General features: G+C 39.1%; 1 protein-coding gene across 1 annotated transcript in view; it reads right to left on the bottom strand.

Annotated features, from left to right (window-relative positions):
* The window catches only part of TEX11 (testis expressed 11), a 348,927-nt gene that overhangs the window by 279,946 nt on the left and 51,841 nt on the right, over positions 1–17,140 (bottom strand). The window contains exons 5-6 of the mRNA XM_060003090.1: positions 16,213–16,293; positions 16,003–16,122 (exon numbers count right to left, since the gene is read on the bottom strand). Coding sequence (XP_059859073.1) covers positions 16,003–16,122; positions 16,213–16,293 — 201 coding nt within the window. The remainder of the gene's footprint in view (positions 1–16,002; positions 16,123–16,212; positions 16,294–17,140) is intronic.

Genomic DNA, 17,140 nt, shown 5'->3' with positions numbered 1-17,140 from the left:
ACCAAGAAGCCTGTATGCTAGCACAAGTCACTATCCACACCGCCCTTCCCAGGAGCATGTGCAGCCCGCCACTGCCAGGGTCCCGAGATGCACGAAAAACGTCCCCAGGAGAACACACAGCGCACCTCAGGCTGATGCTACGTCACGCCGACCTCTGCCGCCGCAGGCCTGCCTCGCATCCCCACCCCTCCCTCCCCCTGGCCTAAGTAAGCCAGACCCCTGAATTAGCTGCTCCTTTAACCCCGTCCTGTCTAAGTAAGAACAGACTCCCTCAGGCAACCTACACACAGAGGCAGGGCCAAATCCAAAGCTGACCCAAGGAGCTGTGTGAACAAAGAAGAGAAAGGGAAATTTCTCCCAGCAGCCGCAGGAGCAACGGATTAAATGTTCACAACCAACTTGATATACCCTGCATCTGTGGAATACCTGGATAGACAACGAATCATCCCAAATTGAGAAGGTGGACTTTGGGATCAACGATATATATTTTTTTCTCCCTTTTTCCCTTTTTGTCAGTGTGTATGTGTACGCTTCTGTGTGTGACTTTGTCTGTATAGCTTTGCTTTTACCATTTGTCCTACGGTTCTGTCTGTCCGTTTTGGGGGGTTTTTTTTAGTATATTTTACAGTGTTTGTTATCATTGGTGAACTTCTTTTTTTGTTTGGATCTTCTTTTTTCTTTCTTTCTTTCTTTTCAATTACTTTAAAAGAATTTTTAAATAACTATATTTTGTTTTTTAATGACATTTTTATTTTATTATATTTTATTTTATCTTTTTCTTTCTTTCCTTCTTTTTTCCTCCCTTTTATTCTGAGCCATATGGATAACAGGCTCTTGGTGATCCAGCCAGGGGTCAGGGCTGTGCCTCTGAGGTGAGACACCCAAGTTCCGGAGATTGGTCCACAAGAGACCTCCCAGCTCCACATAATATCAAACGGCGAAAATCTCCCAGAGATCTCCATCTCAACGCCAAGACCCAGCTCCACTCAACGAACAGCAAGCTACAGTGCTTGATGCCCTAGGTCAAACAATTAGAAAGACAGGAACACAACCCCACCCAGTAGCAGAGAGGCTGCCTAAAATCATAATAAGGTCACAGACACCCCAAAACACACCAGCAGATGTGGACCTGCCACAGAAAGACAATATCCAGTGTCATCCACCAGAACACAGGCACTAGTCCCCTCCACCAGGAAGCCTACACAACCCACTGAACCAACCTTAGCCACTGGGGGCAGACAACAAAAAAAACGGGAACTACGAACCTGCAGCCTGCGAAACGGAGACCCCAAACAGAGTAAGTTAAGCAAAATGAGAAGACAGAGAAACACACAACAGATGAAGGAGCAAGGCAAAAACCCATCAGACCAAACAAAGGAAGAGGAAATAGGCAGTCGACCTGAAAAAGAATTCAGAATAGTGATAGTAAATATGATCCAAAATCTTGAAAACAGAATGGAGAAAATATAAGAAACCTTTAACAAGGACCTAGATGAACTAAACGGCAAACAAACAATCATGAACAACACTATAAATGAAATTTAAAATTCTCTGGAAGGAATCAATAGCAGAATAACTGAGGAAGAAGAAAACATAAGTGACCTGGAAAATAAAATCGTGGAAATAACTACTGCAGAGCAGAATAAAGAAAAAAGAATGAAAAGAATTGAGGAGAGTCTCAGAGAGCTCTGGGACAATATTAAACTTACCAACATTCGAATTACAGGGGTCCCAGAAGAAGAAGAGAAAAAGAAAGGGACTGAGAAAACATTTGAAGAGATTAGAGTTTAAAACTTCCCTAATATGGGAAAGGAAATAGTTAATCAACTCCAGGAGGCACACAGACTGCCATACAGGAAAAATCCAGGGAGAAACACACCAAGACACGTATGAATCAAACTATCAAAAATTAAATACAAAGAAAACATATTAAAAGCAGCAAGGGAAAAACAACAAATAACACACAAGGGAATCCCCATAAGGTTATTAACAGCTGATCTTTCAGCAGAAACTCTGCAATCCAGAAGGGAGGGGTAGGACATATTTAAAGTGATGAAAGGGGAAAACCTACAACCCAAGATTACTCTACCCAGCAAGGATCTCATTCAGATTTGATGAAGAAACTAAAACCTTTAGAGACAAGCAGAAGCAAAGAGAATTCAGCACCACCAAACCAGCTATACAACAAATGCTAAAGGAACATCTCTAGGCAGGAAACACAAGAGAAGGAAAAGACCTACAATAACAAACCCAAAACAATTAAGAAAATGGTAACAGGAACATACTTATCGATAATTACCTTAAATGTAAATGGATTAAATGCTCCAACCAAAAGACACAGACTTGCTGAATAGATACAAAAACAACACCAATATATATGCTGTCTACAAGAGACCCACTTCAGACCTAGGGACACATAAAGACTGAAAGTGAGGGGATGGAAAAAGATATTCCATGCAAATGGAAACCAAAAGAAAGCTGGAGTAGCAATTCTCATATCAGACAAAACAGACTTTAAAACAAAGCTATTACAAGAGACAAAGAAGGACACTACATAATGATCAAGGGAACAATCCAAGAAGAAGATATAACAATTGTAAATATTTATGCACCCAACACAGGAGCACCTTGATACATAAGGCAAATACTAACAGCCATAAAACAGGAAATCAACAGTAACACCATCATAGTAGCAGACATTAACACCCCACTTTCACCAATGGACAGATCATCCACAATGAAAATAAATAAGGAAACACAAGCTTTAAATGATACATTAAACAAGATGGACTTAATTGATATTTATAGGACATTCCATCGGAAAACAACAGAATACACTTTCTTCTCAAGTGCTCATGGAACATTCTCCAGGATAGATCATATCCTGGGTCACAAATGAAGGCTTGGTAAATTTAAGAAAATTGAAATCGTATCAAGTATCTTTTCTGACCACAACACTATGAGACTAGATATCAATTAGAGGAAAAAATCTGTAAAAAATACAAACACATGGAGGCTAAACAATATACTACTTAATAACCAAGGGATCACTGAGGAAATCAAGAAATACCTAGAAGCAAATGACAATGAAAACACAATGACACAAAACCTATGGGATGCAACAAAAGCAGTTCTAAGAGGGAAGTTTATAGCAATACAATCCTACCTTAAGAAACAAGAAACATCTCAAACAACCAACCTAACCTTACACCTAAAGCAATTAGAGAAAGGAGAACAAAAACACCCCAAAGTTAGCAGAAGGAAAGAAATCATAAAGATCACATCAGAAATAAATGAAAAAGAAATGAAGTAAACGATAGCAGAGATCAATAAAACTAAAAGCTGGTTCTTTGAGAAGATAAACAAAATTGATAAACCATTAGCCAGACTCATCAAGAAAAAAAGGAAGAAGACTCAAATCAATAGAATTAGAAATGAAAAAAAAAATAGAATTAGAAATGAAAAAGGAGAAGTAACAACTGACCCTGCAGAAGTACAAAGGATCATGAGAGATTACCACAAGCAACTATATGTCAATAAAATGGACAACCTGCAAGAAATGGACAAATTCTTAGAAATACACAACCTTGAGTGACTGAACCAGGAAGAAATAGAAAATATGAACAGACCAATCACAAGCACTGAAATTTAAACTGTGATTAAAAATCTTCCAACAAACAAAAGCCCAGGACCAGATGGCTTCACAGACGAATTCTATCAAACATTTACAGAAAAGCTAACACCTAACTTTCTCAAACTCCTCCAAAATACAGCAGAGGGAGGAACACACCCAAACTCATTCTACGAGGCCACCATCACCCTGATACCAAAACCAGACAACGATGTCACAAAAAAAGAAAACTACAGGCCAATATCACTGATGAACATATATGCAAAAATATTCAATAAAATACAAGCAAAGGGAATCCAACAGCACGTTTGAAGGATCATAATCAACTGGGTTTTATCCCAGGTATGCAAGGATTCTTCAGTATACGCAAATCAATCAGTGTGATACACCATATTAACAAACTGAACTATAAAAACCATAAAACTGGAAAAGTGGACAGCTACATGTAAAAGAATGAAAGTAGAACACTCCCTAACACCATACACAAAAATACACTCAAAATGGATTAAAGACCTAAATGTAAGGCCAGACACTATCAAACTCTTAGAGGAAAAAATAGGCAGAACACTCTATGACATAAATCACAGCAAGATCCTTTTTGACCCACCTCCTAGAGAAATCGAAATAAAAACAAAAATAAACAAATGGGACCTAATGAAACTTAAAAGCTTTTGCACAGCAAAGGAAACCATAAACAAGACCAAAAGACAACCCTCAGAATGGGAGAAAATATGTGCAAATGAAGCAACTGACAAAGGATTAATCTCCAAAATTTACAAGCAGCTCATGCAGCTCAATATCAAAAAAACCAAACAACCCAATCCAAACATGGGCAGAAGACCTAAACAGACATTTCTCCAAAGATGATATACAGATTGAAAACAAACATATGAAAGAATGCTCAACATCATTAATCATTAGAGAAATGCAACTCAAAACTACAATGCAATATCATCTCACACTGGTCAGAATGGCCATCATCAAAATATCTAAAAACAATAAAGGCTGCAGAGGGTGTGGAGAAAAGGGAACCCTCTTGCACTGTTGGTGGGAATGTAAGTTGTTGATACAGCCACTATGGAGAACAGTATGGATGTTCCTTAAAAAACTAAAAATGGAAATACCATACGACCCAGCAATCCCACTACTGGGCATATACCCTGAGTAAGAAAACTATAATTCAAAAAGAGGCATGTACCACAATGTTCACTGAAGCTCTAATTACAAGACTCAGGACATGGAAGCAACCTAAGTGTCCATCAACAGATGAATGGATAAAGAAGATGTGGCACATATATACAATGGACTATTACTCAGCCATAAAAAGAAACGAAATTGAGTTATTTGTAGTGAGGATGGACCTAGAATCTGTCATACAGAGTGAAGTAAGTCAGAAAGAGAAAAATAAATACCGTATGCTAACACATATATATGGAATCAAAAAAAAATGTTCATGAAGAACCTAGGGGCAAGATCGAATAAACACGAAGACCTACTAGAGAATGGACTTGAGGACACGGGGAGGAGGAAGGGTAAGCTGGGACAAAGTGAGAGAGTGGTAGTGTATATATAGACATATATACACTACCAAATGTAAAATAGATAGCTAGTGGGAAGCAGTCACATAGCACAGGGAGAGCAGCTCGGCGCTTTGTGACCAGCTAAAGGGTGGGATAGGGAGAGTGGGAGGGAGGGAGACACAAGGGGAAAGAGATATGGCGATATATGTATATGTATAACTGTTTCATTTTGTTATAAAGCAGAAAGTAACACACCACTGTAAAGCAATTATACTCCAATAAAAATGTTTAAAAAATTTAAAAGAAAAAGAAAGAGAAAAAGATACTACTATGTATAAAATAAGCTACAAGGATGTACTGTGTAACACAGGAATATAGCCAATATTTTATAATAACTGTAACTGGAGTATAACCTTAAAAATTGTCAATCATATTGTACACATGTAACATAATATTGTACATCAAGTATATGTCAATAAAAAATTATATAAAGCACTCAGGTTTTTTTCTCACGTGAACTGCTATCAAGCCAAATGTACCAGTGACACAGTGTATTACACAGGGAGTTGGTTTCTTAAATATTGAAATCTTATAGGCTTGAGAAGTTTAAGTAACAGCCCAAGGTCATACAGCAAGTTCGTGTAATAGCTGAGATATAAGACCAAGACCTGCTGGACTTCATATCAGTTTTTTATAGTAGTTGCATTAAAGTAGCCCACAAAGGATATTAACATTACAAGGCAAGACAAAATTACCACAAGGGGTTCTCTTTTTAAATAGTCAACCTACGTTGTAGGGTAGGGAGCGTTAGACTAAAAGTCAGAAAATCTTGGTTCTGGTCTTAGATCTTCAACTAACTCACACCTTCTCTCTGAACCTCAGTTTCATCATTTAAAAAATAAGAAGGAATTAAACAAAACCTAAATAAATGGGTAGATATCTCATATTCATGGATCAGAATACTTAACATTATTAAGATAGCAATACTCCTCAAACTGATCCAGATTGAACGCTATTCCTATCAGGATCCCAGCTGATTTGTTGCAATTATTGACAGGCATATCCTAAAATTCATATGGGAATGCAAGAGACCCAGAAGAGCTGAATAACCTTGAAAAATAACAAAGCTAGAAACTCACACTTCCTGATTTCAAAACTGACTACCATAGCTACTGTAATCAAGACAGTGTGGCACTGGTAAAAGGACAAACATATAGATCAATGGAAGAGAATCAAGAGTCCAGAAATAAACCCTCACATTTAGGATCAATTAATGTTTTTTTTAAACACAAAGTCTTTTATTGAGAAGCTGCACAAATTAACTCCAAATTACTGCCACAGAGAAGAGGAGGCTTCAAGGCACAAAACTTGTTGCTGCACTCCATCTTACTTTATTGTAGTGTCTTCACTCAAGTACTAGAAGCTAAAAGCCATCCCTTTTACAGTATCACATCTTTTCATCTCTGCTCTTGCCCCCTGTAGTTTCATTAAAAGACAATGAACGTTTTAAGGTAGTCAAATGGAAAATATAAAATTGCACCATTTTAACAAAGCTTAAAGTATTTCCATTCTAAAGCATGAGAAGAATTCAAAATAACACACTTGGTATTTTATTACACTCCATTCCCTGTGTCATTTCCTCATCAAAAGGCTCTTGGTTGGAACAGCCTTTGGAATCGGAAAGGCGGTGCAATCCCAGACTGATAAATAGAGGTAAAATTTCTAAAAACAGTGGCCAAATTAGATCAATTTGATTTGTTCTCTAGATCATTAAACTTGATTTTTAGTTTCAAAGATAACATTATTGTAACTCTCTATTCCTCCTATGTTTAGTTGACACAGATCTAAAAATTATAGCCTTTTTTGGGGCTTTTTCTTTTTAACTTCTTTATTGGAGCATAATTGCTTTACAATGGTGTGTTACTTTCTGCTTTATAACAAAATGATTCAGCTATACATATATATTCCCATATCTCGTCCCTCTTGCGCTTCCCTCCCACCCTCCCTATCCCACCCCTCTAGGTGATCACAAAGCACCGAGCTGATCTCCCTGTGCCATGTAGCTGCTTCTCACTAGCTATCTATTTTACATTTTGTACTGTATATATGTCCGTGCCACTCTCTCACTTCCTCCCAGCTTACCGTTTCCCCTCCCTGTGTCCTAAGTCCATTCCCTATGTCTGCATCTTTATTCTTGCCCTGGCCCTAGGTTCTTCAGTCCTCTTTTTTTTTTTTTAGATTCCATATATATCTGTAAGCATACAGTATTTGTTTTTCTCTTTCTGACTTACTTCACTCTGTATGACACACTCTACGTCCATCCACCTCACTACAAATAACTCAGTTTTCTTTCTTTTTATGGCTGAATAATATTCCACTGTATATATCTGGCAGAATAATATTCCACTGTATATATCTGCCACATCTTCTTTATCCATTCATCTGTTGACTGACACTTAGGTTGCTTCAATGTCCTGGCGATTGTAAATAGAGCTGCAATGAACACTGTGGTACATGACATTTTCTGAATTATGATTTTCTCAGGGTATATGCCCAGTAGTGGGATTGCACGGTTGTAGTTTTAAGGAACCTCCATACTGTCCTCCATAGTGGCTGTTATCAATTTACATTCCCACCAACAGTGCAAGAGGGTTCCCTTTTCTCCACACCCTGTCCAGCATCTACTGTCTCTAGATTTTTTGATGCTGGTATTCTGAGTAGTGTGAGGCGATACCTCAGTGTAGGTTTGATTTGCATTTCTCTAATGATTAGTGATGTTCAGCATCCTTTCATGTGTCTGATGGAAATCTGTATATCTTCTTTGCAAAAATGTCTATTTACGTCTTCTGCTCATTTTTGGATTGGGTTGTTTGTTTTTTTGATATTGAGCTGCATGAGCTGCTTGTAAATTTTGGAGATTAATCCTTTCTCAGTTGCTTTGCTTGCAAATATTTTCTCCCATTCTGAGAGTTGTCTTTTGGTCTTGTTTATGGTTTCCTTTGCTGTGCAAAAGCTTTTAACTTTCATTAGGTACCCTTTGTTTATTTTTGTTTTTATTTCCATTTCTCAAGGAGGTGGGCCAAAAAGGATCTTGCTGTGATTTATGTCAGAGTGTTCTGCCTATGTTTTCCTCTAAGAGTTTGATAGTGCCTGGCCTTACATTTAGGTCTTTGATCCATTTTGAGCTGATTTTTGTGCATGGTGTTGGGGAGTATTCTAATTTCATTCCTTTATATGTAGCTGTCCAGTTTTTCGAGCACCACATATTGAAGAGGCTGTCTTTTCTCCATTGTATATTCTTGCCTCCTTTATCAAAAATAAGGTGACCATATGTGCGTGGGTTTATCTCTGGGCTTTCTATCCTGTTCCATTGATCTATATTTCTGCTTGTGTGCCAGTACCATACTGTCTTGATTACTGTAGCTTTGTACTATAGTCTGAAGACCGGGAGCCTGATTCCTACAACTCTGTTTTTCTTTCTTAAGACTGCTTTGGCTAATCGGAGTCTTTTGTGTTTCCCTACAAATTGTGAAATTTTTTGTTCCAGTCCTGTGATAAATACCATTGGGAAGTTAAGAGGGATTGCATTGAATCTGTAGATTGCTTAGGGTAGTACAGTCATTTTCACAATGCTGATTCTTCCACTCCAAGAACGTAATATAGCTCTCCATCTGGTTGTATCATCTTTAATTTTTTTCATTAGTGTCTTAACAGTTTTCTACATACATGTCTTTTGTCTCCTTAGGTAGGTTTACTCTTAGCTATTTTATTCTATTTGTTGCAGTGGTAAATGAGGGTGTTTCCTTAATCTCTATGTCAGATTTTTCTTCCTCAGTGTATAGGAATGCAAGAGATTTCTGTACATTAATTTTGTATCCTGCTACTTTACCAAATTCACTGATTAGCTCTAGTAGTTTTCTGGAAGCATCTTTTGGATTCTCTTTGCATAGTATCATGTCATCTGCAAACAGTGACAGCTTGACTTCTTCTCTTCCGATTTGGATTCATTTTCATTCTTTTTCTTCTCTGAGTGCTGTGGCTAAGACTTCCAAAACTATTTTGAGTTACAGTGGCGAGAGTGGACAACCTTGTCTTCTTCCTGATCTTAGTGGAAATCGTTTCAGTTTTTCACCACTGAGAACGACGTTGGCTGCGGGTTTGTCATATATGGCCTTTATTACGTTGAGGTAAGTTCCCACTATGCCTACTTTCTGGAGGGTTTTTATCATAAATGTGTGCTGAATTTTGTCAAAAGCTTTTTCTGTATCTATTGAGATGATCATATGGATTTTCTCCTTCCATTTGTTAATATGGTTTACCATATTGATTGATTTGCATATACTGAAGAATCCTTGCATTCCTGGGATAAACCCCACTTGATCATGGTGTATGATCCTTTTAATGTGCTGTTGGATTCTGTTTGCTAGTATTTTGTTAACGATTTTTGCATCTATGTTCATCAGTGATATTGGCCTGTAGTTTTCTTTCTTTGTGATGTCTTTGTCTGATTTTGGTATCAGGGTGATGGCGGACTCATAGAATGAGTTTGGGAGTGTCGTTCCCTATGTTATATTTTGGAAGAGTTTGAGAAGGATAGGTGTTTGCCCTTCTCTAAGTTTCTGATAGAATTCGCCTGTCAGGCCATCTCGTCCTGGGCTTTTGTTTGTTTGAAGATTTTTAATCAGTCTCGATTACAGTGCTTGTGATTGCTCTGTTTACATTTTCTATTTCTTCCTCGTTCAGTCTCAGAAGGTTGTGCTTTTCTAAGAATTTGTCCCTTTCTTGCAGGTTGTCTATTTTACTGGCATATAGTTGCTTGTACTAATCTCTCATGATCCGTTGTACTTCTGGAGTGTCAGTTGTTACTTCTCCTTTTTCATTTCTAATTTTATTGAGTCTTCTCCCTTTTTTTCTTGAAGAGTCTGGCTAATGGTTTATCAATTTTGTTTATCTTCTCAAAGAACCAGCTTTTAGTTTCATTGATCTTTGCTGTTTCCTTCATTTCTTTTTCATTTATTTCTGATCTAATCTTTATGATTTCTTTCCATCTGTTACATTTGGGTGTTTTTTCTTCTTCTCTCTCTAACTGATTTACGTGAAAGGTTAGGTTGTTTGAGATGTTTCTTGTTTCTTAAGGTAGGATTGTATTGCAATAAACTTCCCTCTTAGAACTGCTTTTGCTGCATGCCATACGTTTTGGGCCATCCTGTTTTCATTGTCATTTGTTTCTAGGTATTTCTTGATTTCCACAGTGATCCCTTGGTTATTAAATAGTGTATTGTTTAGCCTCCATGTGTCTGTATTTTTTACAGATTTTTCCCTGTAACTGATACCTACTCTCATAGCACTGTGGTCGGAAAAGATACTTGATACAAGTTCAATTTTCTTAAATTTACCAAGGCTTGATTTCTGACCCAAGATATGATCTATCCTGGAGAATGTTCCATGAGTACTGGAGAAGAAACTGTATTCTGTTGTTTTTGGTTGGAATTTCCTATAAACATCAAATAAGTCGATCTTGTTTAATATATTTAAAGCTTGTGTTTCCTTATTTATTTTCATTTTCGATAATCTGTCCATTGGTGAAAGTGGGGTGTCAAAGTCCCCTACTAAGAGTGTGTTACTGTCGATTTCCCATTATATGGCTGTTAGCATATCCCTTATGTATTGAGATGCTCCTATTTTGGGTGCATACATATTTACAATTGTTATATCTTCTTCTTGGATTGATCCCTCGATCATTACACGGTGTCCTTCTTTGTTTCTTGTAATACTCTTTAAGTTTTCTTTTGTCTGATATGAGAATTGCTACTCCAGCTTTCCTCTGATTTCCCTTTGTATGGAATATCTTTTTCCATCCCCTCACTTTCTGTCTGTATGTGTCCCTAGGTCTGAAGTGACCCAGCATATATACGGGTCTTGCTTTTGTATCCATTCAGCCAGTCTATGTCTTTTGGTTGGAGCATTTAATCCATTTACATTTAAGGTAGTTATCAATATGTATGTTCCTATTTTCATTTTTAGTTGTCTTGGGTGTGTTACTGTAGGTCTTTTCCTTCTCTTGTATTTCCTACCTAGAGAATTTCCTTTAGCATATGTTATAAAGCTGTCTTAATGGTGCTGAATTCTCTTAGCTTTTGCTTGGCTGTAAAGGTTTTAATTTCTCCATCAAATCGGAATGCGATCCTTGCTGGCTAGAGTAATCTTGGCTGTAGGTCTTTCCCTTTCATCACTTTAAATATGTCCTGCCACTCCCTTCTGGCTTGCAGAGTTTCTGCTGAAACATCAGCTGTTAACCTTATGGGGATTCCCTTCCATGTTATTTGTTGTTTTTCCCTTGCTGCTTTTAATATTTTTTCTTTGTATTTAATTTTTGATAGTTTGATTAACATGTGCCTTGGCATGTTTCTCCTTGGATTTATTGTATATGAGATCCTCTGTGCTTCGTGGACTTGATTAACTATTTCCTTTCCCATATTAGGGAAGTTTTCAACTATAATCTCTTCGAATATTTTGTCAGTCCCTTTCTTTTTCTCTTCTTCTTCCGGGATACCTATTATTTGAATGTTGGTGCGTTTAATGTTGTCCCAGAGGTCTCTGAGACTCTCCTCAATTCTTTTCATTCTTTTTTCTTTATTCTGCTCTGCTGTAGTTATTTCCACTATTTTACCTTCCAGGTCACTTATCCATTCTTCTGCCTCAGTTATTCTCCTATTGATCCCTTCTAGAGAATTTTGAATTTCATTTATTGTGTTATTCATCATTGTTTACTCTTAGTTCTTCTAGGTCCTTGTTAAAGGTTTCTTATATCTTCTCCATTCTATTTCCAAGATTTTGGATCATCTTTACTGTTACTATTCTGAATTCTTCTTCAGGTAGACTGCCTATTTCCTCTTCATTTGTTTGGTCTCATGGGTTTTTGCCTTGCTCCTTCATCTGCTGTGTGTTTCTCTGTCTTCTCATTTTGCTTAACTTACTCTGTTTGGGGTCTCCTTTTCGCAAGCTGCAGGTTCATAGTTCCCGTTGTTTTTGTTGTCTGCCCCCAGTGGCTAAGGTTGGTTCAGTCGGTTCTGTAGGCTTCCTGGTGGAGCGGCCTGGTGTCTGTGTTCTGGTGGATGAGGCTGGATCTTGTCTTTCTGCTGGCCAGGACCGTGACCAGTGGTGTGTTTTGGGGTGTCTGTGACCTTATTATGATTTTAGGCAGCCTCTCTGCTAATGGGTGGGGTTGTGTTCCTGTCTTGCTAGTTGTTTGGCATAGGGTGTCCAGCACTGTAGCTTGCTGTTCGTTGAGTGGAGCTGGGTCTTATCGTCAAGACGGAGATATCCAGGAGAGCTATCGCTGTTTGATATTGCGTGGAGCCGGGAGGTCTCTGGTGGACCAATGTCCTGAACTTGGCTCTCCCACCTCAGAGGCAAGGCATGACACCCTGCCATAACACCAAGACCCTGTCAGCTACACGGCTCAGAAGCAAAGCAAGAAAAAAAGAAAGAAGAGAGCAACCAAACCAAAAAAATATCCACCAATGATAACAAGCACTAATATCTCTACTAAAAAAAAAAAGACAAACAGAACCCTAGAACAAACGGTAAAAGCAAAGGTATATAGAAAAATATCACACAAAGAAGTGTACACATACACACTCACCAAAAGAGAAAAAGGAAAAAAGTATCTACCTATCTATCTATCTATATATATATAAGGAAAAGGAAGAGAACAACCAAATCAATAAACAAATCTACCAATGATAATAAACTCTAAATACTAAACTAAGATAAACATAAAACCAGATACAAATTAGATGCAGAAAGCAAACCACAAGTCTACAGTTGCTCCCAAAGTCCACCGCCTCAATTTTGGGATGATTCGTTGTCTATTCAAGTATTCCACAGATGCAGGGTACATTAAGTTGACTGTGGAGATTTAATCCACTGCTCCTGAGGCTGCTGGGAGAAATTTCCCTTTCTCTTCTTTGTTCACACAGCTCCTGGGGTTCAGCTTTGGATTTGGACCCGCCTCTGCGTGTAGGTCACCTGAGCGTGTCTGTTCTGCACTCAGACAGGACGGGGTTAAAGTAGCAGCTGATTAGGGGGCTCTGGCTCACTCAGGCCGGGGGGAGGGAGGGTTATGGAATGTGGGGCAAGCCAGCGGCAGCAGAGACCACCAACATGACATTGCAACAGCCTGAGGCATGCCGTGTCTTCTCCCAGGGAAGTTGTCCCTGGATCACAGGACCCAGGCAGTGGCAGGCTGCACGGGCTCCTGGAAATGGAGGTGTGGATAGTGACCTGTGCTTGCACACTGGCTTCTTGGTGGCTGCAGCAGCAGCCTTAGCGTTTCATGCCCGTCTCTGGTGCCCGCGCTGATAGCCGCAGCTCACACCCGTCTCTCGAGCTTGTTTAGGTGGTTCTCTGAATCCCCTCTCCTCGTGCACCCCAAAACAGTGGTCTCCTTCCTCTTAGGCAGTTCCAGACTTTTTCCTCCTGGCTAGCTGTGGCACACTAGCCCCCTTCAGGCTGTGTTCACACAGCCAACCCCGGTCCTCTCCCTGGGATCTGTCTTCCAAAGCCGGAGCCTCAGCTCCCAGCCCCCGCCCGTCCCAGCAGGTGAACAGACAAGCCTCTCAGGCTGGTGAGTGCTGGTCCGCACCAATCCTCTGTGTGGGAATCTCTCTGCTTTGCCCTCTGCACCTCTGTTGCTGCGCTGTCCTCCACGGCCCCAAACCTTCCCCCCTGACCACCTGCTGTCTCCACCAGGGAAGGGGCTTCCCAGTGTGTGGAAACTTTTCCTCCTTCACAGCTCATTCCCAGAGGTCCAGGTCCCATCCTTATTCTTTTGTCTCTGTTTTTTCTTTATTCTTCTGCCCTACCCAGGTACGTGGGGAGTTTCTTGCCTTTTGGGAAGTCTGAGGTCTTCTTCAGCATTCAGTAGGTGTTCTGTAGGAGTTGTTCCACATGTAGATGTATTTCTGATGTATGTGTGGGGAGGAAGGTGATCTCCACGTCTTACTCCTCTGCCATCCTGAAGTTCTCCTCTAGTAGCCTTCTTATTTAAGTATTATTTACTCAATGTGTTATTGGTTTTAGGGCATTCTATCTGAGCTTCAGGCTCCTCATTTGTAAAATCGGGATAACACCACCTCACAAACTCTCCACGCCACAAAGTCAAATAAGAGTTCCAGAGCCTCGCCAGAATCAATTTTTGACAAGAGTGCTAAGACCATTCAATGGGGAAAGAATAGTCTTTTCAATAAATGGTGCTGGGACAACTGGATAGCTATATGCAAAAGAATGCAGCTGGACTCCCACCTCATGCCATACTCAAAAATTAACTTGAAATGGATCAAAGACCTAAATGTAAGTGCTAAATCTATAAAACTCAAAGATATGCAGAAATTGGAGCCCTCAGAGACTAGTGGCAGTGTAAAATGGTACAGCCACAGTGGAAAACAGTCTGGCAGTTTCACAATAGGTTAAACATAGAGTAATAATGTTATTCAGCAATTCTACTCCAAGGTATATATCCAAGAGAAATGTAAAAATGTACACACAAAAATATGTACATGAATGTTCACAGTAGAGTTATTCATAATAGCCCCAAACTGGAAACAATCCAAATGTTCATCAATAGATGAATGGATAAACAAAATCTGGTATATCCATACAGTATAACATTATTTAGTAATAAAAATATTGATACATGCTACAACATAGATGAACCTTGAAAACATGCTAAGTAAAAGAAGCTAATCAGGGCTTCCCTGGTGGCGCAGTGGTTGAGAGTCTGCCTGCCGATGCAGGGGACACGGGTTCGTGTCCTAGTCTGGGAAGATCCCACATGCCACGGTGCGGCTGGGCCTGTGAGCCATGGCCGCTGAGCCTGCGTGTCTGGAGCCTATGCTCCGCAAAGGGAGAGGCCACAACAGTGAGAGGCCGCGTACCTCAAAAAAAAAAAAAAAAAAAAAAAGAAGCTAATCACAAAAGATCAAATATTGTATGATTTCATTTATATGAAATGCCCAGAACAGGTAAATCTATAAAGACAGAAAGTATATTAGTGGTTGCTAGTGCTGGGGTCAGGAGGAATAGGGTGTGACTGCTAATGGATAGGGGGTTTCTTTTGGGGTAATGAAAATGTTTTAAACTTAAGACTGTGGTGAAGGTTGTACAATTCTATGAATATACTAAAACCATTGAATTGTACATTTAAAATGTGTTAATTTTATAGTATACAAATTATAAATATCTCAATGAAGATGTTAAGAAATAAAACTAAGATTACGCTAGATGATTCTTAAGGTCTCTTTCATTTCTAGAATTACATAATTTCAGAGAGTAAACTCATCACAGCTTACATTTTTTCAACTGAAAATGCACACCTAACTGCATGGTGACAAAAGAAGAAAACCCACAAGCCAAACTGAGGTAAAGTACAACTCTGAACACTGACACCAGCAGACTTTTAGAAAACATCAGCGAACAACCCAGAATAACTGCAAATGTGAAGGCTCTTTTTGGGCAAATATTTTAGGTAGACTGTGAATGTAAGATATCCACAGAGACAGGTATTTCAAGTAGAAGCCACTGCCACAAATAAATGATAGGTATTACATGCAGTGGTTGAAAATGATGATTAGTTATATAAGTCTTTTCAATCTCACCCACCCCGATAGGTACCAATCACCATTAGTAATGTCACCTTCAGATATAAAACAGAGATTAAAAAGGCCAAATATAATATCCTATAAAAGACCAATGACACCTGACTTTCTTCTAATAGGTTATATGTCATCACTTTTGCATTTACGTATATAAAATGCCCCACTGTGAGGCCCTACTGACTATGATACCTACTGACTCTGCTTGGTAAGAAAGCACTCTGAAAAGGTCACTCTCCGTAGCAGTCTTCTGCATAGTCACATGGACCTCAGTGGAGCAACTCTGCATTAATTTGACATATAACTTCTCCAGACCCTGGAAAATAAACCACAATACAATGTAATGATGAGAATAACCACAATTGTTACTAATAACTGCCACAGCTAAAAATCAATGGTAACTTACAGCCATGGCAGCTTGAAAAAATTCATCAGCGATCACAGCATTTCCACCATCCACCCATCCTTTTCCTGTTTTCATATTCAGCTGGAAGAAAGAAGTTAGAAAATAATTTTTAAAAACTCACACCTCTTCAAAACTGACTGAGGATTATATTGGAGAAAATATTTAATCCTCTGTTCATATTCAGTAGTGTAATCCACAGAAAACAAAAAACTAACAGCATTTATTAGACTTCTGTGCTCTGCTCAGAACTCCATAATTAAAGAGAAACGGTCTTAAGAAAAGCAATAATAAAAAATTAATATACTTGGAAACACATCTTCTAAGAAAATACTAAAAGAAAACATTGAGATAATTTAGACAGGAAGAGAAAGTTCTAAAACTTAATGCCTGGGGCTTCCCTGGTGGCGCGGGGCTTGAGAATCTGCCTGCTAATGCAGCGGACACGGGTTCGAGCCCTGGTCTGGGAGCATCCCACATGCCACGGAGCAACTAGGCCTGTGAGCCACAACTACTGAGCCTGCGCGTCTGGAGCCTGTGCTCCACAACAAGAGAGGCCGCGATAGCGAGAGGCCCACGCACCACCATGAAGAGTGGCCCCCGCTTGCCACAACTAGAGAAAGCCGACGCACAGAAACGAAGACACAACACAGCAAAAATAAATTAATAAACTCCTACCACCATCTTAAAAAGAAAAACTTAATGCCTCGCATACTTGAAGAAAGTTATATGATAAGCACTAGACTGTAAGTCAACATACCTCGGTTCTAGTTTTTAACTATGTCTCTAATAAAATTTTTCTTAATCCAGCAAACGTTTATTATGTATCCTTTACATGCCAGGCACCGTGAAGAAGCTCACAGTATTATAACTGACCGACACCTAAATAAATAGTTAAGTAATATGCACAAATACTGTGGAAGCAAACAAG

Source organism: Delphinus delphis, chromosome X, assembly GCF_949987515.2.
Source record: "Delphinus delphis chromosome X, mDelDel1.2, whole genome shotgun sequence".
NCBI lineage: Eukaryota > Metazoa > Chordata > Mammalia > Artiodactyla > Delphinidae > Delphinus > Delphinus delphis.
This window is presented reverse-complemented; position numbering and strand designations above follow the sequence as displayed.